Genomic DNA, 23318 nt, shown 5'->3' with positions numbered 1-23318 from the left:
TTCCAACACTGGTCTATACTTCTACTTTCTACACCGATTTATTACAGTTGATATATTAAAAAGTATTATGGTTTTAATCTACAACAATAGCTTACTTGTCCAAAACGTCAGCATCGTATCTTTGCTTGAACCATTGGATGGTGTCTTCCTTGTTGGTTCTGTGCGAGTTACCAACAACACCTCTAGCTCTCTTTCTTCTGGCGATTCTGGCACCAGCTCTGTTCATGACAACGTAGAAGTCCATACCGTAGATACCGATACCTGGGTCGTACTTGATACCCAAGTCAATGTGTTCGTCAATACCGAAACCGAAGTTACCAGTGGCAGAGAAGTTCTTGGCTCTCAATTGGTATTCCTTGACCTTCAAACCTCTTTCCAAGATTTCTTCAGCCTTTGGGCCTCTGATGGTAACGTGGACAGCGATCTTTTCGTTTCTTCTGATACCGAAGGTTCTGACGGTGTATCTAGCCTTGGATTGAACTGGGGTTTGACCAGACAATTGTTCCAAGACCTTGGAAGCTCTGGTCAATCTGTCACCGGATTCACCGACACAGATGTTCAAGACCAACTTTTCGATATGCAAATCACGCATAACATTTTGAGACTTAGCGGACTAGAATAGTTAGTACTGAGTTGTTTCAAATAGATTGATATATGATATGATTAGACCCGATGAGATACGAAGAGATGAACTTCCACCTTTGAAGTAATTCCTCAGTTCATTCCTATATGGCCGATTCGGACTGCAGCTGTCAACGGTTTGTTTGATAACTTGATTCTTTCAATAATCAAACGTAAGAAGAATACGTAAAAATCGATGGTCTTTGAACAAACGAACGTAAACTTTTAATTTCAACGCTGTGGACATCTCAAAACTTGTCCTTGGCTCTGGATCAGCCTGGTGAGTACACCGAATTTACATGTTGGTCATCTTTTTCATCTTGCTATTGATTAACTTGTCAAATTTTAAATGTCTTCCGATGATTGTGGTTTTTCGTTTGACAATATTCTACATCTGGAAAGTCATTCGTTCTTTTGAACTCTCTTCTATTCATCCCCCATTAGTCTTATCCGGTTCCATATCATCTGTTTCGCCTGAACATACCATTTTGGCTGTTTGTTTCTTAATGTACTAAAGGAGAAGCTCTTCTAAAAAAATTCAAGAATCAATTTTATCATAGTGGTTCTAAAAATTTTTCAGTTACAGTGCGCATAGCGAAGACGCTAACTATGGGGCTGTTGTGTCGTGCACAAAACGTGAGAAATTCATCACGTGTGATTCTCATATCTAGGGTTGCAGCCCTAGTGCGACCAAGTGTTAGCAGTTAGACTCTTAACTATAGCACTCTTAACTATGGACCGAACCATGAATATCAAAGCTGAGAGTAACAACTGTGGACTGCTGGAGGTTTCCAAAACTATGAAGAATTCAAAAAGTCAACTGTGGTAATCTTCGGCATTCTCAACTATGATATTCTTAATTATGAGAGTCTACACTCTGACTTAACCACTGGAAATATTCACTTCGGAATATGAAAGATTGAACAGTGCAAATGCCACTTTACTATGAAAGTACATACTAAGCTTTCAGCGGCTTTCATCTCTCACAGCTCTTAACGAAAACCATACTTCCTGTTTACTCCGAAAGTGTTCAACAATTCTGTCTATCCTGCTTTGGCATCTCTTACATTGAGCTCTCTGTTTCTGTATTCAATCTTTATTCTTATTCTAATATTATACACTAACCTTCTACATTGTTGAACGACCCTTCTTGGGCTTTGATGTCCCAGAAAATGTCACCAACATTGTGGTTTCCGTGGTAGATCCACCCGTTTTCAGTCACATGGTACAAATTGACCGAACCACCAGAGTAGGCATCTCTATGCGTGGCAGCCAAGATACTTCTCTTGCCCAAATACAACGCCTCTTCTACAGTCAAGTCCCACTTGTACTCGGAGTCCAACACACCATAGGCAAAGGTCTGACCCGAACCTACACAGAACAAATCGCCCTTCAATCTGCTACCGTCAGAGTCTACATAGTAGATGGTGGGACCTTCCTTCTTGGTATAACCACAAACCATAGTTCCCATAGAAAGACCCATTCCCTTGTATTCGTAGACCAAGTTACCCAAGATCTTCGAGGCAGCTGCTACAGAGATTCTTTCCTTCTCTCGAAGCTCGTGCAATCTACATTGGGTACCCAACCAGGTTTCCCAGTACTGACAGTCGGCTGCACCACCAGCCATCGTTCCCAACAAGAATGGGTTTATTCTGATAACCTTGTTGACGGTTTGCGAAGCAATCCAGTTACCCTGAGTGGCTCTGGAGTCTACTGCTACAATAATTCCACCTTGGAATCTGAAGGCCAAAGTTGTGGTACCGTGAGCAATCTTGATTTTACAGTCAGGATTCGATGCATCATCAGTGTGAGCTCTCAAGAAATCCGTCGGTTGTGAGATAGGTGGCAATTGGATTGTAGGAGCCAATTCCAACTGAGGAGTTCCGGCGAATTCAGTCTGTGCCTGGTTGATTTCGTTCAAAACATTGCTAGTGCTGGAATGGGAGAATCTCTGGGCAATACTGTTCATTGTGATATAATGTTATTGATATGGTGATGATAAATCAGTCTGGCTCTGATGTGAAATTGATATTGTTATATCGTTGATATCAAAATTGGATAGTATGCAATTCAATAGACTTTGTAGATTCTGAATTCTTTAGGAAGAGCTTCTATGTATCTATTTGTAAAGATTATATTTTTTACTTTGGAGAGCTTTTTATTCTGTGTTTTTTTTCTTGCAATCGTCTAGTGAAACTTCTCAACGTGTTATACACTGCAATTGGGGGATCAATTTGACAATTTCGTACTGTTTTGCCTATATCAATAGAACAAGTAATCTTATAACTTGATCGCCACCATTAATCTACCGATACTCCAAGTTGCGTTGGCGTGTGCGAAACAATAGTGCGCGAACCGAATTGCAAAATATATACTCTCCACTAAGTGATAAAAACACTAGAAGAAATAAACTGGCACATGGGGATATGGTCGTCCGATTGTACAAGCTGATCCATAACGAGAATAGCAAATAATGGCGCTCCCACCCATTGGGTTCTATAGAACATAATATTGTAGCATAGTATAGTTCGTCGATGTATTAACAATAATTTACATTAATTATACAGAGATTCTATATGTTAGTGGTACATACCACAGTCACTCTTTCTATAGTACATGTTTAGCTTCATTCGGTTCTTGCAATCTTTTTCGCGTTCTCGTCCTCTTTGTCTTCTGGGTGTTCTCTCTTGCTATTATTGCCATTTCCAAGATGCTGGGGTCCAGAGTTGGATTCAGACCCAAAGGTAGATCTCAATCCAGGCTTGTTAGACAAGAAAGTAGGAGGTCTCGAGAGTCCACTTCCTGGCTTTCCAAAGCTCTGTGGTCTCGATAAAGCACTAGGAGGCCGTCCAAGTGAGTCAGTTTTGTAGCTGGGTGGCCTGGCAAGGCCCGATCCTAGAGCTGTGGGTTTGTATGGACTTGTAGTTGGTCCAGGAGATGGAGACACTCCTGGCAATGCAGCTGAAACAATAGGGGATGCTTGTGGGGTAGCAGCTGTAGGTTTCGAAGCAGATGCCGCCTCTACAATCTTAGATGTTGCTGATACTGGTGGTGTTGTTACCGCTATTGGTCCCGTAGTAGTGACTGGTACTGTTGGTGTCACTGCCATTGGTGGTGGTGTGGCTACAGGAACAGCCTGTGGTGGCTGTGGTCTGGGTTCTGCAATTGGTATAGCAGCAGTAGGCTTTACATCTCTAGTAGCATCCACTACCGTAGGTGGCACGACAACTTTAACAGCTGTTGGATGTGCAATTGGTTGTGGCTGTTGAACAGGCTGAGTGCTTGGAACGGCTGGCTTTTCTATTCTACTAGGCGAAGGCATAGCTGAAGGGCCGGGGGTGCCTGCTCTGCTTGATGGACGAGAAGAGAGAATGCCTTGCTTTTCCTTTATGGACTTGGTCAAGGCAATATCCAAAATTTTACTTACTTGCTGCGGAGCTTTGTCAACCAAGAAACTCAAGGCATTGTCACCATAACCAGCTTTTGCACCAATGACATTAACCTGAGCAATTGTAGTAGCTAGAGCCTTGGTTATAATCTCAGTGGTGGTGGCTGTATTGTACGAAAGCTTTCTAGCTTTGTACAAATTGACCAACTCCTTCTGTAAGTAAGCCAACGACTTCTTTGTTTCCTGGTTCATGCCAGCGATACCAGGTTTCTGCTGTACTCCGGTCTGCGATGCTGGAGCTGGAGCTGGACTGGCAGTGGCATTAGCTGAAGATGTTTGAGAGTTGGAGGGAGACCTGTTGGCCGCTAACTGTTCTTTTATTGTAGTATTGGGTGGGAAACTAGTGGCATCAGTACGCTTGAATCCATCCAGCGGACTTGCAGCCTGAGGTTTGAAGTACAATGGAGTTTTAGAAGTGTTTCCATCTCTTCTAATCTCACTAGCAAGCTCCGCTATTGTCTTTGGTTTTTGGTCGCCATTAGCGGTACCAGATACTCCTCCTACAGCCTTATAGGGAAGTTGAGCAGAATATGACGAACCACTATGAAGTGTAGTACCCATAGGTACTCCGTAGGGTGAAGTGTAAGGTCTGGTAGGCACTGCTTGTGTTGTCATTTGGGCCTCAAGACGTTGTTTTTCTTTGATTTCCTCTGCTCTAATGGCAGCAGCCTTCGCCTTAGCAGCAGCTAACTCTTGTTGCTTCTTTCTTACCTTTTCTCTTTCGTTGATATACAATTCATCCACAGTGTATACCCATTCAGATCCCTTTTTCACCGAACGTCTGAAAGTCTTGGTCAATTTGACGTTGTGAGAAATCGAAAACTGCCAGCCGTCAGGACAGTACTTGTAGTAGGGATAGAATTCCTTGATTGCTTCGTTTATTTCGTTGATGGTCATTCCGTTCTTAGCAATCTCGGACTTCAAAACCGTCATGATCATCAATGGATAAGAGACATTTGGTTTGGATCTGAACTGGTCTGGAATTTCATCCATAGTATATACTTTTTTAGGTGGTTTCCTACTGACATCTCTTCTTCTCTTTTGTTTAGGGAATTTGGAAGGCTCGTCATTTGTTTTGGGAACTCTGAAGTTGGCTAAGTTGGCTGTTGGTTTGACTGTGATAGCACGAAGAGGTGGACGGGATCTGATAGTAGCTGGTTCGGCGGTTATAATACCGATTGGGGCCTCCAATACTGGAGGTGGAGGTCTCGGTGGACCCACTAGTGCTGTAGCGAAAGGAGTGGAAAGATCTGATGCAAGAGTATTTGCTGGTATAGAACTATCCTGAAGCTTTCCTACACCATTGACATATATTCTAGAAGCTGGAGGTTGTATTGAGGCAGGTTTGCCCATTCTGGGAGCAGTTGGCTTTCCCATAAGTGGAGAAGTTCTCTGGAGGTCGATCTTCTGAAGCTTCTTCTTTTTTTCCTGTTCAAGCTTTTTGCGTTTCTCTTCCTTTTGCTTCATCAATTCTTGATTGTGTGCATCTATCAAAGGTGCTAACGAAGCGATTTCCTGGTCTAGAACGGAGAGGTCCATGTCGATATCATGGGTACTGTTTTCTTCGTTCTGAGAATCATCATCTAAGACTACGCCTTGCTCCAAGTTGTGTTGCTTTACCAACTTGTCGATTTCGTCTTCCTCGTCTTCTATTGCCGATTCAGAGTATTGGGAAAACTTGAGCATACTTCTATTATCGATCCCTATATCGTCTCTCTCATGTTCTTCAAGAAGATCCTGTAATTGTGAATCTAACTCTTCTTCGTTGATCGCATCTATAGATGCTACTCCCAACTCTTTCAAGATATCGTTGATTTCGTCATTTGCGGAACTTGCCAAAGACTTCCTACGAGCATTGGACAATCTTCGTATTTTCAAGAGAGAGTTTCTTCTGCTTGTAGACTGGTGTTTTTCGCCATGGGGATCTTCAACAATCGACATTGCTCTCTGTGTTTTTGTCTTTTCGGCAGCCTCTGACTTAACAGGCAATTTTGGAGCTGGTGGTGGTTCTAGAATCTTTTCATCGATGTCCTGTCGTATCTTATCCTTCTTTGGTGATTTCTTAGGGGTAGGAGACTTGGAAGAGTTGTAAATGTTGGATCTCAAATTGATGGCATCAGTTGGGTTGAACTGTTTGTTCCTTGTAGAATTTGCCTCATCTTCCTCATTAGGTTCTATAGATGGCAAAACAAACAGAAACGGAATGTCGCCTATCTGCAATTTTGTTCCATCCTGTAACGGGACTGTTATGCCTTTTTCTACAAAAGTGTCATCTACAAACGCTCCGTTTCGTCCCAAAATCAGGATCTCGAATCTCTGAGTTCCGAAATTGTAGAAAATCTTTGCGTGTCTACGTGAAATTGCCTTTTTAGAAGACAAATGCACATCCACAGCATGGTGACTTCCTTGAAGTAGCTGGTCGTTGCTCTTTCTACCAAGAACTACTTGCAATGTCTGGACGAAAAAAGTGAAGTTGTCAAAATCCAAACGTGCATACGCTGAGATTTTCGATGATTCATGACCTACAGATGAGCTGGCAACTGCACCGTCTCCAGTAATAGGAACGAGAGCAGAGTTACGTCTGAGTTCTTGTTGCGAAAGCAGTAATGGCTTCTTGCGCTCGTTGTCGACTTCCGGAACAGGCAGGTGAGAATTGCTGACAGTTCTGTTTGCATTTACTTCTTCATCGTAGTTTTCTACAACTATTTTGGTTACCGGGTGGCTTTTGTCTAGTGGTCCCAATTCGTTTTCAATGTGTTTGAAATCAGGATTCTTTGTTTTATTATCTTGGACGTTACTGATATTGCTCTGGCTATTGCTCTGGTCGTTGTTATGATCTGTGTGGTTATTATGGCTATTGTGGTTATTATCTAGTATTGTGGAGATGTCGTCCATGAGATGGTCAGATAGAAGCTCATTCACCTGGCCAGGATCGGCACCTGGGCTCTTGGACGCCCTGGGATCACTAATCATTTTCCAGATTTAAGATGATAGTGCTCTGCTTGTGGAGTCTATGGCAATGGTGTTCTGGAATGGCGTGAAGTGTGTGGAAATAGTGCCAGTGATTCGATGCTGTTGCTGTGATTTAATCTACTTTTCAGATGAGATTGAGATGTTTTGTATAGCGGCACGGATGTTCGATCTTAAGAAATTGCTGACTTCTGGATGCAAATCTTCTTGTGGTCTCAGGAGAATTGAGGACACAGCTTCTTGCGTAACCCGTTATGATCTGCTTCTGGCGTTGGGACACAGCGGAAAGGCGCTGGAAAAGTTGGAATAGTGGAGAATTGATGCTGGTGATTTGCTAGAGGGAAACGTTTTGTTATGAAATGCGAAGACTGCTTCAAATTTTCATTATCGCGGTGTGCACACAGTCGGCTGCAACTTTGACTCTGCTGCTGCAACCCATCCTGAGAGTAGCGGAGGTAAGAGAGCAGCAGACGAAGAAGAAAAAGGATAAGTATAGAATAATGATGGGGGGTATATGGGGGATACATTAAGAGCAAAATTCTTGTTGAAATTGAGTGAAAGCGTGAAAGCAGCGTGATTTAGTGATGTTATGATTTTCTATACCAATCGTAGAGATTTTATGCTAGTCATCGAGAGGATGTGGCCAGAGCTTGAGTGGACATGGACATGCAAACTTGATTATGTTTCAACTTCTGGAACTAGCTGTAACTGCTGTCGTTTTTCGGTTTTTTGGTCTTTTTCTATATGTATATATTCCAATTATTTGGAGATTCTTCATAATATTACTTTTTATACTAAATCTAGCAAAATCTTAGTATCCAATTCTTTAATAAAAGTTAAACAAGAGAACCCCACTAAAACGGTTCTCAGCAGCACCAGTCCCTCCATTTACGTCTTCTACTACTCAGTGATGGCTCTTTACTGTTCACCCCAACACTGTTGCAGCCATATTCGGTCCTGCACAAAGAAAATCCGATAAACTCATCTCAGAATTTTTCAGCTGTGGAAACTAGGTGATCCACTATTCAACCTAAACCATAGAGCAACAAAATGGTATGTAGCGATTCTAGAGCAAACGAGAGCCAATAACCAAAATACTAACTCATATTCTAGGCGGGTGGAATCAGGAAAAAGACCTCTTTGAGAGACAAGAGCTCCAGAAAGTCTGGTTTAGCCAGCAAGATTTCTGAATTCAAACAGCAATCCACCATAGAAAACGGCCAAGACGAACACTTCCATGAAAACCCGCTCTTGAAATTGCTGAAAATCAGCAAGAAAGAGAAGCAGCAACAGAAAACAGATACCTTCAATCAGAAGTTGTTGCACAAAGTCACATTCAACACCTCCAGTAATATCAGTAAATCTGCTGTGAGAAGGCGGAAGAGAAAAGAAAAGGAACAATTGAAGCCCAAGATGGACGAGTTGTTGACATCTTTGCCAGACGACATGTTTGCCCCCACTGCTGCTAGCACCACAACAATAAGGAGAGCTACCAAGACTGGGGAGGCTACTTCAGGTTACGTCAAGTCTACGAAGGCTAATTTGAACTTGCCGAATGCCAATAAGGCTACGGGCCATAAGCAGATTCTCAAGCAGGAGAATAAGAACTTCACAAACGTGTTGAAGAACCCTGAGTTCAGACAGTCGCCATTCAGCGCGTTGAAGAATGCCATCAAAGAGAACTTACAGGGATGAACAAAGAGTGAGCGAGAGCAAGGACCAACCTGAGTCGAATGAAGACATAAGACGAGAAAGAAGACTATATAGAAGATAGGCCGTTAGAAAGATGATATAGAAAATGCGTGGTTTCACACGACAGCAGAGACGTCCAATAATAGAGGACCTGCTTTCTGGTATACGATAGTACGACAATTCATCAGCACCATTGTAGCATATGTCGCTATTGCCATGGAACCATGTGATTCGAACCTATTCCAACTCTAGGTCAAAAAGCCATACACTGAAGGCAAATAACATCTAGTCGCAATATTGTCATTCGCCATAAATCTCAAACAACACCATCTACACGATTCGCGTACTAATGCCAATTTAAACAACTCACGAAGACGCCTCTTGCCGGAATCGGACGACCAAACCTGGATTTCGCGAAATGTAAGAAACATTACGCGAGGTCTCTTCAGACGTCCCATCCTGGTAGGTGGGTGATAGACGTTCTGTGGTGTGAATCAGAGGGGCCAGCATTGTGTCCAAGTCCTGGAGCCACTTAGCGTAGTCTGATCGCCTGAACTGGAATTGCGGGATGTTCTCCGGTCTCATACTCAGTCCTGGTGTTCTGTGGATTTAAGCCATCTGTCATTCCTTAAGGCTACGTTTCACTGAAACTGACACCAAAAGATTCCACTTCATCTCTCCAACAATCTGTCATTATTGTATACGAATTTCACTGAGATTCAAAAGTATTGTGTCTTCCATTGTAGAAATGTAAGTGTAAACATTTTGTACTGATACGGCAACCCGTCGCTAGGCTACCATTGTCCTGTTTCACCTCCGTACTTGTAGATTAAATGCTTCACCATGGACGCTTTATTGCCCGAAGCCATTGTCTCAGCAACCACCCAAATGAGGCAACTGGCTCTCTAAGCGACTTGTCCGTGCAGCTGTAAGCATATTATAGAAGGCGTATAGTGGTGAATGGCTTGTTTATGGTCTCCGCAACCCACCCGACTACGTCGTTACCACGTCCGGAAGTGCGCTGCAGTCGGAAGTGCGAGCCCTAACTATGCACCATTTGACCGGATGTGCTGCCACTAGTGAGACTCAGTGCAGATGGATGGGCTCCATAGGGTTCATTCAACTACGTCAGTTTTGGTCCAACTCACCCAATATTCAAGTACGATATTAATTGCTACACTGTAAGGACACAGTCCTATTTTCGGCTCAGTCTATGGGCTCAAACACCCAATACTCTGGCCTCTGCTGGCTGTCGCTCGTCTCCCGTTTCCCGAGTTCCGTCCTTGTCACATGACCTCATCTGCACTTCTCGCGTTTGTCAACAAACACCAAACAAAAACAAACAACAATTTAATTCAAAAGCCAGTCTGCAGGAGCCCTTCATGCCATAATAAGGCAGCTGGTCATTGTGTTGAACCCTCTATTCTTGGAGTGGAAACATCAACAGCAAGCTGTAGTTCTTCACGCTTCCAGCCCAAGTTCTTTAGCAACGGAAACAGCAGCTGGTCCAAGCTACACCTCAGCTACTTATACCAGAGTAGGTCATCTCATCTGGTCTAGGTGAAAAATCTCGGACGATTCTCTGGCCAGCATCTCGACTAGCTAGATAAAATAAAGGATTGGAGATTAAAAGACTTGTCAACTATCAATAGTCTCTTTCGCCGTAATCATACATTAACTTCAAATCATCATCATCACATCATTACGGGTGTCACTATCACTATCTACCATTGGACTTTAATTCAATCGATTCTCCAATTACCCCATAGAAGGCAACATTTACTATGGATTCGGCATTGCCAGCTCCCACTATCCGGGACTATCTGACCGACAATGTCCATGCCATGTTCCAAGAGTCAGTAGACTTTCCGAGTGAAGAGCAACAGCCCATTTCGCTCCAGAATCGTAGCATACATCCAGACTTCCTCTATAACAAGCACAACGAGTTTCTCTTTGACGACGACAGACTCTTTCCAGGCTTGCGTCCCAATGGCGACGGGAACGACGACCTCGTTAAGTTCGATCTCAATAATCCAGAGCTCATAAACCATGCCACCCTCAAGGCTCTTATAGTGCAGTTGACATCGCCAGAAGTAATCGACTACAACCTCATCTGTGACTTCTTCCTCACTTACCGTATCTTTGTCAACTCGGAGCAGGTTATGAGCTTGCTTTTGACTAGATTGATATGGGCACTACAGTACATCAATGCTGACGATGAGTCCAATTGTAAGATAGGCAAATTGGTGTTGTTGAGAACGTTTGTTGTGTTAAGACACTGGATCATCAACTACTTTATCGACGACTTCGATTCAAACGACAAGCTCTGTGACATCTTTGCCTCTACAATCAACAGCATTATCTCCCAGTCGAACTTGATATCCAGTGATCTAGGGGAGGATAACATGTTCTTTGAAAAGAAGATTTTCACCGACTTGAAGATCCACTGGTTGAATCTCATTAATGAGTTCTGGCAAATCGGCGTTGAGATAGATTCCTTGGTCGAAAATGGCACTATATTCACTTATAATTTGCCTTTAGCAGCTGATATTCCCAACATCAAGAAGCTTTCCAAGTCGAATACTGAGACCTCTATCCATACAAATCCCTCGTATCGACGTTCAGCCATGCTTTCATTGTACGATTCAAATGCTCACCACAAGATGCTCATATTTGACGGGTCACACAACGCTAACAATGAGGAAAACCCACAGTTCTCCATCAATAATCTTCTCTTACTGCACCAGTCGTCGCGAATGTCAATTAACACCAAGATTCGTGAATTACAAGAGCATCATCAACAACAACACAAACGGTCTCCTATATCTACCAACACCAACCATGCATTATTCAAACCATCTACAACGAAGCAAGAATCATCTTCTAGAGCCAGGAAAAACTTGAAACAGTCTGGAAGACATAACCATATGAACATAAAAGACTCCTCATTAGCACTTAAGAAGTACTCGAAGAATGAGAACAATCCAGAGGCAGTGAGCTCTGCTACAAAGTACAATGCCACTGAGGAACCCGAAGATCCAGAACAAGATGTTACTATAGGAAATACCACTGTTTTCCAGCCCAATATCACGTCTAACAACTTTCAATCACCGCCACAGAATACAGGATTCTCTACCAACGGTAACATTAAATTGCCGTTCTCAAAAGTAGGATCGGTACTTCCACCTACCCCCGTGAAAAAGATGGACTGCGTCCTCAAATCAGACCAAGAGGCACCTGCAACACCTATACTAGCTCCTCCCAAAAGACCTTCTTTCCAACGACCACCTACTTTCAGAGATGGACCTGTAGAATTGGGTAGAAGAAACTCAATCAAGAGACTTGTAGACGGTTGGAGGAAGACGTTGGGCCATCCTAGGTCAATCAGAAGTGTAGTGATTTCTGACACAGACTCGGCCACAACTTGTTACACCAATACAGAGAATAAAAACGAAGAATTGCATAGACTCATTAACAATGCCATCAGCGTTGCTTCTGACGACGAGGAGGAAGAAGAAGAAGCGGGCAGAGTTGATATCTTGACTGCCAGAATCATTGACGAGTTGGAGTACTTGATCAGATACTACGTTGGTAACGATGTTGGTAACGACGTAGGACACGATACGATTCTTGAAGATGATGCCCAGCAGCTGGACTTCCAGCTCAAGGGCACTGATGACGAGTTTGTAGATGTAGAACCAAATATGGAAGAGGGCAACGACGAGTGTGACACCAAGTCTATCGATATCATGGGCTCTCCAGCTAAGAAACCAAGAATATCGATAGCTTCGCCCAACGCAGCTATGGTAGGTGAGATAGATGGAGTGTTAGATGACGAAGATGCCAGCGACATGGACATTAATGACTTGTCGGAGTTGAACATCGTCAAGATAGACAATTTGATCAATACTGAAGATGACATGGAAAATAACCAGAACGATGACAAAAAGCCAAATACCCTTAACTTGCTCGAAGCTTCTGCTTCCCAAGAGTCATCGTTCCAAAGACCAACCAGCATCAACTGGAACGACGAAGGGAATTTGGATCTTGAGAATTCCAACGTTAATGAGGCATCTGGAGACATCGATGATGATGAAGAAGAGGAAGAAGATGAACAGGGAGCCGTACTAGTAGAATCTACAGGGGTCGTAAAAGAAGATGAAGTAGAAGATTACGATAATGACGAATTGCCTGAACCTCTGATGCCACTTGAGAAAAAGAAGTTGCTCAATGGTGCTCAATACAATGTTGGTGAAGACATCCATCTGTTTTCTCCATTCAATCATGCCAATAACTCCAACGATACATCTATCTCTACACCAAGCAACATCACTCAATATGATGCCGAAATCGCTGACTTGGGAATCGCTTTGAGTCCTCAGCTGATGAAACAAACAACACAGTATCCACAGATCAAGAGGATAAGCTTCAGTGAAAACACTTCTTTCCAAGCAAGACGCACTTCTACCATGTCAAGATCTTCTGGCTCTATTTTGAGAAGAGATTCAGTTAAGTCCTACCTCAGTTATGATTCTGCATTCTCCGTTTCCAACGGTTCACATGGCTCAGACCAGATCTTTGATCATGACACTGGTTTGAGAAAGAAAACTGGTTACAACGACTTACGAGTTTTGGCTGGAAGCAATGGTGATTCTTTGACTGCTGAGGATAGAAAGTCACTTGAGCTTGCTGCCAACGTCAAGACTACGTCTATGAATTCATACGTTTCCAGATCTTCATCTACAAGGAAGAGTATTAGATTTAGCACGTTGTACGCCTTAACGGAATTACCATTCAATGCTAGTGACGAGAAAGTGTACCAATCCAGCAGAAAGGCCTCTCTAGTTCAGAGATCAACAATGTCAGAAGAAATGGAAGACAGCTCGATCTTTTCTGTCACTATGAAGAGCAACAAGAATTCTGTCAGAACAAATGGTGGAGAAGGTCGTTCTAGTAATGCTGGATCAGACCATTCAGTAGCAATTCCTGGAATCAGCAACAATGTCTTGAAGGAATTGGCTGCTATTCCAGATGAATCATATCAATCTAGAGATCCTGTAGAATTTGCTTTGAACAAATTGGAGGGTAGAAGGTCCGAAAGCACCGTGCTGAAACTGCAATCCAGGCCAGTTAGTGGTCAGTCAATCAAAAATCGTAATAGCGCCAAGAGCGAAGAACCTACGAATGCCGAAGAAATTCATGAACTCAAGCAGCTGAACAATACAGAGGAAATACTCCACGCAATCAACAATGCCAATACGGAGGATGCCATTGAATTTACAGATTACGATATGACTCAAGAACCTCCATTGACACCAATCAAAAAGAAGAGCAATCCAGCAAAGAACCCAATCACTTCCACTCCAAACAACGATAGTATTATCTACCTCAACCAATCGGCTATGAACACCCGTTCTTCTAGTCCTGTATTCCAGACTCCAAAGATAATCTTGGACAACTATTCATTACATAATGTCTATCTTTCAGTTGAGAATGTAATGGATAACGAGACACATATATCATTTGTGTTAAGCAACGACTCGACATCACTAGCCAACCATTTCACCATGATTGAGAAGGACATGTTACAGGAAGTGGACTGGAAGGAATTGATTGAGTTGAAATGGAACAAGGAATTGAATCCAGTGAATAGTTGGTTGGAAATCATCGTCAACGACAAGTACTACAATGCCAATAAGGGTGTAAATTTAGTTATTGCCAGATTCAATTTGATGGTCAATTGGATTATTTCAGAAATCATCTTAACTAAAAACCAAAAGGAAAGAATCAGTATCATTTCCAGATTTATTCACATTGCTCAGAAATGTTACACTTTGCAGAATTTCTCAACTTTGATGCAAGTCATCTTAGCACTCACATCCGAAAAGGTTCAACAATTAAGATATACTTGGAAGAATTTGGCTCCTGGCGACATTTTGATGCTCAAAAACTTGGAAGAATTGTCTTCTCCATTGAAGAATTTCTTGAACATCAGATTGTGTATTAACCACATGAAGCCCTCGAAGGGTTGCATACCATTTGTTGGTCTTTATCTTTCTGATTTGGTGTTCAATGCCGAAAGACCAACGTTCATAAAAAGGGGTATTGTCCAGAGAGACTTCGGAACTCCAATTTCTTTGGCAGCTCCAAGCTTTCCAGATCTAGATGACACTGCTTCTACCATTAATAGTCGAAACGAGTCTGAAAAGTTAGTCAACTTTTCAAAGTTCAGAACTTCGGTTCATATTGTCAAGTCGTTGTCTCAGTGTATTGAGTGGTCCTCTAACTACGAGATGGAAATCGACCCAGATTTATTGTCCAGATGTCTTTACATCAAATCCTTGGACGAAGAGGAAATGAACTACTGTTTGGAGAACATTGACGATTATTAGTATTTTTATTTTGTATTCTTAACGAGATCCCTAAAGTGCGATTGCTGGTTTCTCTTTCACTTTCATTTCGTCACGTTTAATTAATTAATCCTTATCGCCATTTTGAACATGTGTAAAACTATGTACACTAATAGCCGCACCGTTTTTCGCAGCCAAAAGTAGCCAATATACATTAATACAATAATCAACTCAGCTAGCTATCCTTATTAGGCGGACATAGTTCTTCTATTGAGACATTGCCAGGACATTCTCGAACAGCTACCTCTCGTACTTCAATGAACTCTTACTTATAATTTGAAATGTCTTCATATGACTTCAATTATTCTATATATATACACCATAAAACCCAAATCTAAACTTATCTAAAGTCTTTATATCTTGGTCTTGCAACAAGCTGGCTCTTCCTTGCCACCAGTGTACAAAGTAGACTTGTTGAAGGCTTGGTTGGATTGAGGGATATCCAAGGCTGGGTTCTTGTCGAAGAAGTTGAAAGGAACCAAGTGGATGTTGTGGGTTTCAACAGGCATGACTGGGAAGTCTTCAACTCTTGGAATATGCGTGAAACCCAAGGTAGCCCAGACAACGATGTCTTCGTTTCTGACATCATCAGTACCGTTAGCCCATTCACCAAGACCAGTATCATTTTGGGACTGGTTGGTGAATTCACCAGCAGCAAACAACTCATGGTCTCTGTACTTAGTGACCCAGACCTGTTGGGTAGCGAACTTGGCTCTCTTGACGTTGAACGAGTCATCATCGGCCAAGATCATCTGTCTAGCAGGCATGGCAATCTTATAACCAACTGGAGTCTTCGAGATTGGGTTAATGACATTTTCATTAATGATCTTGTAGGTTCTGTTGGTGAAAGGAGACTGCTCGACGTAGCCAGCCTTTTCAACGTACTTTCTGTCAGAAACGAAACCGATACCGTATGGGTTCAACTTGGATCTGGGCAACTTGAGAGTATCATCGAAGACAACAGTGTTTTTGTGACCATCAACTGCTGGGTCGATTCTGAAAGACAAGATATGTTGATGGTAGGCAGCCATAACGTTTGGTCCAACAATAGTACCCCATGGAACCTTGACGTTTTCATCAATAGGCATGGTGGACAAGATACCAGTGGCTCTGGTTTCGATGTCGATGGAACCGTCGTTGACAAACTTCAAGTTGATGACGTACTCGTAGTTGGCAACAGTAGCAATGGTTTGAACGACAAACTCTCTCTTTCTGGCAACGACAGCGTTGTTGGTTCTGTAGTTGACGTGCTTGTACAAGATACCGTTGTCTTGTTCGTGCATACAGATGGTGTTTGGAATGACATAAGGTTCACCATTGGCATGGATTCCGTAACCGTCCATGTACTTGATGGTTCCCAAACAATCACAACCCAAGTTCAAGTGGTTACCGTTGGTACCGAAACCACAGTCACCCAAGTCGAAGGCTTGCTTTCTGTGGTAAGGAGCTCTAGGGTCACCGTATGGAACTGTCATTTCAGACAAAGAGATACGGTAGAAAACTTGTCTGCCCTTGAAGCTGACATCGTAGACAGCAAAACCTTCTCTGGATGAGGAGGATACTCTGAATTCCCATCCTTGCCATTTGACCTTTCCACCTTCGACAGTGAAAGAAGGACCGTCTGGCTGAGTGATGAGCAAAGGCTTGACTTCTCTAGGAATGGATTCTCCGTTCAAGTCTGGATGGTATTCCACACAAGGAACCTGTTGCCATGGCCCGGTAGGAGTGGTAGTCTCGTCGAAGCCTCCTGGCAAGTAGTCCATTCTGATGAACTTCTTGGAGAAACACTCAAAGACAGGCGAGAACTTCAATGGCAAGGAGTAGTGGTTAGACTCAGTATGGCCGTTACCAGCAAGGACATACATGAAGAACTGGACCAAAGGTCTTCTTTCATTGGGATCGTCGGTGGCATAGATCCAAGGGTCGTTTCTAACGGTGTAGCCAGCTGGCAACTTCAACTTGGCAATTTCGGCCTGGACAACAGGGTGGTTGGTACAGTACTCTTCCCATTCCATCATGTCGTCAGGCAACAATGGACCACAGACACCCTTGGGCAACTTGGTTCTGGTGATGACATGGCCCACAGTGACGTTGACCAAAGCCTTGTTGAATTCCAAGGTGTTGGTCCAGTAGTAGGCGTAGAACACTCTGGGGATGGCTGGCAATGGCAAGCCGTGCTTCTCAGCTTCCAAGTACTTGATCATGTCCTTCTTGGGAGGATCGAGTCTGTCGATCTGGACAAAGTGGACATTAGCTTCGGCTGGGTAGGCGTCCTTGACCAATTTGGAGGCCAATCTGACTTCGTAGTCTCTGGCAGAGTCGAATGGGTGTGGAGTTGGAGCCATTCTGTGTTCGGATCTAAAGTGAAAAATTTCCGGAGTGAGGTAGATGAGAGAGAATGGTGAAAAAAAGTTGTTCGAGTAAACAGTCGGGAGTAACGCCAACTTATATAGTATTTTCCGGGCGCAATCTGCGATCGATAGATCTGGTTGTACTACAATAATACACCTAATTCTGGATAAGACAACTAAATGTGAAGGAATGGTAGTTGGGGGAACCGATAGCTTTATCGGTCTGTTCGAGTTACTCGATTCGGCATTGCTGCGCTAAGGCCTTCCCAAACAGGAATGTGGTTTCGGTGGGAAAGCGAATCCTGGCCCAATAACGTGCTAACGGCTGATAGTATTCTTATTGCGTGGTGATTGCTGCTTACTTTACCGATAGAGGCTAGATAAGTGGAATTATTGACCTGAACTGGCTTCGCTAATTATCGTGGGTTTGGTTTGTCATTTTGTAATTTGGCTGGACTCGCATTATTGGCTGGAAAAATATTGTTGCTCAGAGTGATAAAGAGATTAAGCCAGATAGCTGAGATGAGATGAGGTGGGAGCGCAATTCTATTGGCCGGATCTACGTGGGTAGCTGGATCCACTGCCTGTTCTGCCTTGAGGGGAAATTACCAAGTGCCTCACAACTGCCGTTCTCTTGTCCTTTGGCCACTGGCCCTTGCTATTTCTCTATGGACTGGCTTGTAGCTGAAGCTGCTGCTGGGACAGCCTAACTTCCCGCGCTGTCGAATTTCCGGCTCCATTAGGAAGTTGCGCTTGCGCTCTGGCGACTTTTAAATGTCTAGCAGGCCAATAATGGCACATTTCTTGCTGAACTGCACGGCATAAAGTCTGGGGAGACGGCATGAAGGACTGCGGACTCGAATGCCTTCTGCTGCGGTCTCAGAATGCAAAAACAGCATGAAACAAACGTAATAGTTAGGTAATAGTTAGGCTACTAAGGAAACGTTCATAGAGAAAGTATAGCCACGCCGATTCCGACTAAGAACATTAATGTCGTTATTCTTCTCATTCACCCTTACTCATTGACTCTTACTCGGACAAGCTGACTTTGTGCCACCCAATAGAAGTAGTCAAAAGACAATTGAGGAGTACTTTTCGTACTTTCTCTCCATAGCATCTCTCAGCTCCAAAACGACAACGCGCATCTAAATGCGCTTTTTTCAAGCCGACAAAGATGGCCCAATACATTTCTATACTTGGCTCTATGTGTACACGAAATGTGTAAAAGAGGTGCAAAACCAAGTACAAATACAGACCCACCAAACTCAGCTCATACTGCTTGGTAAAACGCCTCTATTCTCTGAAATCCAGACAAAAGCTCGATCTTTGTCTCTCGTCTCTCGTCCCAATTAGGAAGCTACATGAGACCGAGCTTTCCTCCCGTGCTGAAGCCATTTTTCACCAGTAGCTGAATTCCATAGTCAGCTTCTTCTACCGACCCTCTACTCTCGCTCACTTTTGTGCTAACCTCTACTGCCATTCTTTTATGCTACTCCATTCTATGCTACTCCACTCCACTTGAACAGATTACGCACGTGACTTTCTTCAATTGACATATTATACCCCATATTTTCAAACAAATAGAAATATCATATGCCAAGTCACGTCAGCCACGGGAAGCCAAATCGTTCCACATCCTCCAGTGGGCAAGTGAACATCTAACATCCCAATTCAACTCGAGAATAGTGGTCGTATAATCAGTCACGTGACCGTTTCTTGAAATCTGGTAATAATCTTCTCGTGTTCCTCGGCTTTATGTGGGACGAGAACGACGGAGAAACCAAAACGTACAGCGAAGCGGCGGAGACCGAGTCTTCCAGAGCAGCTTTACAGAGTCTCAGATTGTTACCAGTAACTTTGCAACCCATACGCCAACTGATAACGATCCCTTATCTTCTAGGAGTAGAGTGTGGAGAAGGTGAAAATGTTGGGCTGAGTGATTCGGGGGTACCGAGAATGGGCCAACCGACTATGTAACAGATCACGTGACACTAATCCTCGGTAGTTGTAACCCAACCAATTTTCCAAAATTTATTTATATGGAGAGATATCTAGAGATCAATTTTCATCAAAACATATAGAATTTGTGTAAGAGTGTTGTGATAGAGCAACTTCTGAAACTGACAATTGTGTGTTTATTATGGCTCCAAAATTGCCGGCTGGTGGATCCAGATCCAACCCCAAGTTGTGGTTAGCAGCCGTAGTGGCCACTTCTGTAGTTACTATAGGGTACCAAATATACCAGTTGTATAGCCAGGAGGATGAACGAATTCGCGAGAGAAGTGGCAAAGTGAGCGAGGCCATCGAGGGGAGTGTAGCCAAAAAGTACGGCAACAAATCGATAGCGTTGACGTTATCACATTCGATTCTCAATCTGAAGCTTCCACTCAACGAGATTCTCATCAACAACGAAAATATGATTTTTATCTTACCTCCCAATTTGCTGGAGGACGACGTGACGTATAATCTTGATCCTCTGAAGTCGGGAATTATGCCCAACTTCAAGTTGCTCAAGTGTCTGAACATCCAGGGCTATGTCCAGGTGTTGAAGAATTTGAAGCCGGACATGTTGTTGATTTGTTCCGATGATTTGGGATTGTCTTTCATGAACTTGTCCAAGGACTTGAACAATTTTATCAAGACCATTGTAAACATGGATCAGAACAGCGAGGACATCTACCTGAAGGTGCGTCCCATATTTAACTAGACATGTTTGGTAGGCATAGGACAATACGGAACAGGTTTCCTAGATGATTGTAAAATGATACGAATTCAGAGTCAATAGTACTGGAATTGTTTGAGAATTGAGGTTGGCGAAACCAAGAGACAACGAGAAAAATATGACATGAAACGAAGAAATGATAAGAGGTTATAAAATTGAAAATGAAGAAAATGGAATATTAAAAGGGAAGCTGGTTAAGTTGATGAAGATCTAAAGATCTCAGTTGGCAGATGAAGCTGAAGATCTGCATAATTCTACATAATTCATATGACATTTTCAAAGTTCACCACTCCAATTGAACAGCAAACTTTGGATAGTCAAGGTGAGAGATCCAACATTTAGTAGGCATCGAAAGATGGCTCTTGTAAATGACAAACTTAGAATTGTCTGTCTCTCTTACAGTATATATTTAATAGGAAATAAAATGCTATTTAAAAGTAACTGCAATGGGAATTGGAAGCTAGGCAAAATTGATAATTGCAAATTGGACTGAAAAGTACAATTGCAAGTCTTCTGTGAGTGGACATTGGTTTTGCGTTTTCTAACTGGTTAACTAAGTTTTCTGATGGTGATTTTGGCACCTATTGCTCAAGGCTCTATAGCTCCGGAAGATTCCCTACAAATGTCTGTAACGAACAGCAGACAATTCCCAGTTGCAGCTGTACGCTGGTGTCGGATTCTTGCCTGTCAGAGCTGACAGGTGTGCTGCCGACACTCGTCCGTGTCTGAACTATTCGCCGATATTCGCACATCGGTTATGTTGCATTGTTAGTGTGGCTACATCAGCCAGTCGGTCCGGAGTGTCCCAGATGACACACGGACAGACAGACATAGAAACAAACCGCTTGCCAGACACAGACTCTCCAAGCTGTCACTTTCAGCGAAATGTCCGCATGAGCGGTCAGTTTTGAGTTGCTGCGTGCTATAAGCCAAAAACATGAAATGCGCCTGAATGGGTGCAAATTCTGCAGTGGACTCACCCACCAAGCTGTTTATCCTTAACCACGTCATTGGCTTTCAGCAAAATTTGAGCCCTTACCTGTCAGACACGGGACTACAAAGTCATCGTCTCAGACATCTGGCGAGCTTGTTCTCGATTTTCTTGTTTGTTTACTCGCCTAGAAGTCCTTTTTGGTGCCTGAAAAAATCAGCAGAGCCAAAAGTGAGGTCATTTTCCTGTGAATATATGGGCAGACCACTAGGAATGGTAAACACCGATGTATGACGAGTTCAAGACTATAAACTATCAGGAACGATCGGCTCGCTCCAGCAGACAATTTCCCACTATTCCAGTAATGTCTGTTCAATTTAGACGGGTGAAGTGTAAATAGATGTTTAGTTAAAGTTTAGAGTGTGGATTTGAAATTTGAGACTGTGGACCATGCTAATTTGTGAAAAGTGTAGAATTGAGTAGTTGCAATAGCTAATTTCAATAGTCAAGGCGGTGGACAACACTCTTATAGTAAGAAGATCCATTTCGTTGCATGTGTTCACAATTAAGATGGAAACTGTCTGGTAGAAAATGTCTAGTATTAAACTGAAAAATCGTTTTGTTGAAAAGGAAGGTGACAAGATGAAAAGACAGAGAATGTAAACAAGATACAAGCTTTAAGCTATTTGTTATACCTAAAAATGACTCAGGTGACCCTGAACAGATACTTATTTCAAAATTACGAAAACGTTCATCTTTTTCCTGAAAATCTTATCTCTTGTCATTCAATCTTCAATTTCTCAAGCCCTTGTGAAGCTGCCCTTCTGAAGCTTCAATTTTGTAATATTCTCTACTCTCTTCCAATTATACTCTACCGTCTACACTTAGATTGTCATTACTATTTTAATTAAATAAATATAGGGGGAACTGTAAAAAAAACATTAGGGGGAGGGGGGGGGACATCATCAATAAAAAAAAGGGAACGTTACACGATAAATACGGATCCACCGCAAATATCAGGATAGTTTATGGAGGGGGGGATTCTTTTGCAAGCATTATAGCTTACTTTCTCTTACGGTCTTGCAAGTCTGGGAGTGGGATAGCCTTGATGACAATGTACGAGTTCTGTTCATTGGCAATACCGGCGTAGGCGTTGTACCAGGCAGCAAAGGCAGTGATGACACCAAAGACACCAGCAGCCTTCTTGACAGAAGTGGAGTCTTTGAATTCAGCAATTGCCAAAAGTAAGAATGTAATCGAAAGGAAGAAGAATATGGAGAAGAAGGCGACAGTAGATTTCAAGGTCATCAACATCATAAAGAAGGTGAAGATAAACCAACCAACCAAGAAGATACCAACGGCATATCTCAACTGGGTGGTGTCAGTACCATAAGCTTCTACGATACCGAAGCTGTCGACCTGGATAGCAGCCCAGGAACCCCAGAAACCACCATACGAAGACAAAGCGACACCACCAAAGGTGTTTCCAACAGCGATCTCGAACATACCAGCAATAAGCTGGGCAGCACCTCCGTAAAAGAAGGCCAAACCAACGACAATGTTGGGGATGGTGACGCCTCTAGCTTCACAGTTGATCAACGACAACACGAAGGTGGTCAAAGCGAAACCAGACAAACCCAAAGGAGCTGGGTTGGCAAAGTCATGCTTGGGTGGAGGAGACAAACCGGGGTTAAGAGAACCACCAAAGGCTTGGACCAACTCGGATCTCAAGTATCTTTCGTTACCGAAGGTGATGTAGTCACCCTCAGTGACAACCTTGGTGATGTTGTGGCCCTCGTCGTTGCCAGAAAGACCCACTGGGGTGTTGGAGTCTTCAACAACCAACTTGTGCTCTTGCGGAATTTGGTTTTCTAAGTCGGCAGACATTTTTATTCAGTAAGTGACTGTAGATTGGTTTTGTAGTGAAGGGGAGGTTATTAGTGATAAATTAATGTATATCGATGATATCACAAGGCCAATAGACAGTTTGACTAGAAACGTGGAAAGTGAAAAGTCTCAACTATGGAAAAATTGTTCAGTTTTTTCTGACCTGGAGATTCTGCCCCAGCTATATATAGTAGAGTCAGACACAGCTCTCGTTTACTGTACGGTTAAATCCTGTCGTGGAATTTACCTTTGTGGTGGCATGAGTACATCTCGAAATGTTGAGTGA

The 23318-nt window shown here is 42.9% G+C and overlaps 8 protein-coding genes across 8 annotated transcripts; 3 read left to right on the top strand and 5 right to left on the bottom strand. All coding sequences in view use genetic code 12, as the record gives it.

Moving 5' to 3' along the window:
* Window positions 1-40: 40 nt before the first annotated feature.
* Window positions 41-1129, bottom strand: PICST_72706 (60S ribosomal protein L11). Its single transcript, XM_001384858.1, has 2 exons — window positions 1106-1129; window positions 41-613 (listed from the first exon to the last, which is right to left on the bottom strand). Exons 1-2 carry the CDS (start codon window positions 1106-1108, stop codon window positions 92-94), a joined length of 525 nt encoding a protein of 174 aa, XP_001384895.1. The 5' UTR covers window positions 1109-1129; the 3' UTR covers window positions 41-91.
* A 612-nt stretch (window positions 1130-1741) lies between these two features.
* Window positions 1742-2590, bottom strand: PICST_36375 (predicted protein; the record flags this gene model as incomplete). The annotated part of the gene is made up of 1 exon (XM_001384857.1): window positions 1742-2590. The coding sequence occupies one exon, from the start codon at window positions 2588-2590 to the stop codon at window positions 1742-1744; it is 849 nt and encodes a 282-aa protein (XP_001384894.1).
* A 569-nt stretch (window positions 2591-3159) lies between these two features.
* On the bottom strand, window positions 3160-7341 carry FHL1 (transcriptional regulator of the forkhead/HNF3 family). The gene has a single exon (XM_001384856.1). It carries the CDS (start codon window positions 7040-7042, stop codon window positions 3248-3250), a length of 3795 nt encoding a protein of 1264 aa, XP_001384893.2. The 5' UTR covers window positions 7043-7341; the 3' UTR covers window positions 3160-3247.
* A 748-nt stretch (window positions 7342-8089) lies between these two features.
* Window positions 8090-8734, top strand: PICST_32290 (predicted protein; the record flags this gene model as incomplete). Its single annotated transcript, XM_001385193.1, has 2 exons — window positions 8090-8092; window positions 8153-8734. 2 exons carry the CDS (start codon window positions 8090-8092, stop codon window positions 8732-8734), a joined length of 585 nt encoding a protein of 194 aa, XP_001385230.2.
* Window positions 8735-11067: 2333 nt separating this feature from the next.
* On the top strand, window positions 11068-15302 carry LTE1 (GDP/GTP exchange factor). The gene is made up of 7 exons (XM_001385192.1): window positions 11068-11546; window positions 11619-11724; window positions 11758-12121; window positions 12143-12879; window positions 12955-13836; window positions 13873-14833; window positions 14876-15302. Exons 1-7 carry the CDS (start codon window positions 11137-11139, stop codon window positions 15121-15123), a joined length of 3708 nt encoding a protein of 1235 aa, XP_001385229.2. The 5' UTR covers window positions 11068-11136; the 3' UTR covers window positions 15124-15302.
* A 124-nt stretch (window positions 15303-15426) lies between these two features.
* On the bottom strand, window positions 15427-17525 carry AMO2 (copper-containing amine oxidase). The gene has a single exon (XM_001384855.1). It carries the CDS (start codon window positions 17484-17486, stop codon window positions 15495-15497), a length of 1992 nt encoding a protein of 663 aa, XP_001384892.1. The 5' UTR covers window positions 17487-17525; the 3' UTR covers window positions 15427-15494.
* A 2107-nt stretch (window positions 17526-19632) lies between these two features.
* On the top strand, window positions 19633-20556 carry PICST_32287 (predicted protein; the record flags this gene model as incomplete). The annotated part of the gene is made up of 2 exons (XM_001385191.1): window positions 19633-20178; window positions 20497-20556. The coding sequence occupies 2 exons, from the start codon at window positions 19633-19635 to the stop codon at window positions 20554-20556; spliced, it is 606 nt and encodes a 201-aa protein (XP_001385228.2).
* A 1480-nt stretch (window positions 20557-22036) lies between these two features.
* Window positions 22037-23159, bottom strand: ADY2 (Accumulation of DYads). The gene has a single exon (XM_001384854.1). It carries the CDS (start codon window positions 23030-23032, stop codon window positions 22208-22210), a length of 825 nt encoding a protein of 274 aa, XP_001384891.1. The 5' UTR covers window positions 23033-23159; the 3' UTR covers window positions 22037-22207.
* Between the last annotated feature and the right edge of the window lie 159 nt (window positions 23160-23318).

Source organism: Scheffersomyces stipitis, chromosome 5 (genome assembly GCF_000209165.1).
Source record: "Scheffersomyces stipitis CBS 6054 chromosome 5, complete sequence".
NCBI lineage: Eukaryota > Fungi > Ascomycota > Pichiomycetes > Serinales > Debaryomycetaceae > Scheffersomyces > Scheffersomyces stipitis.
The sequence above is the reverse complement of the archived record's forward strand: the minus strand, read 5'-3'. Positions and strand labels throughout refer to the sequence as shown.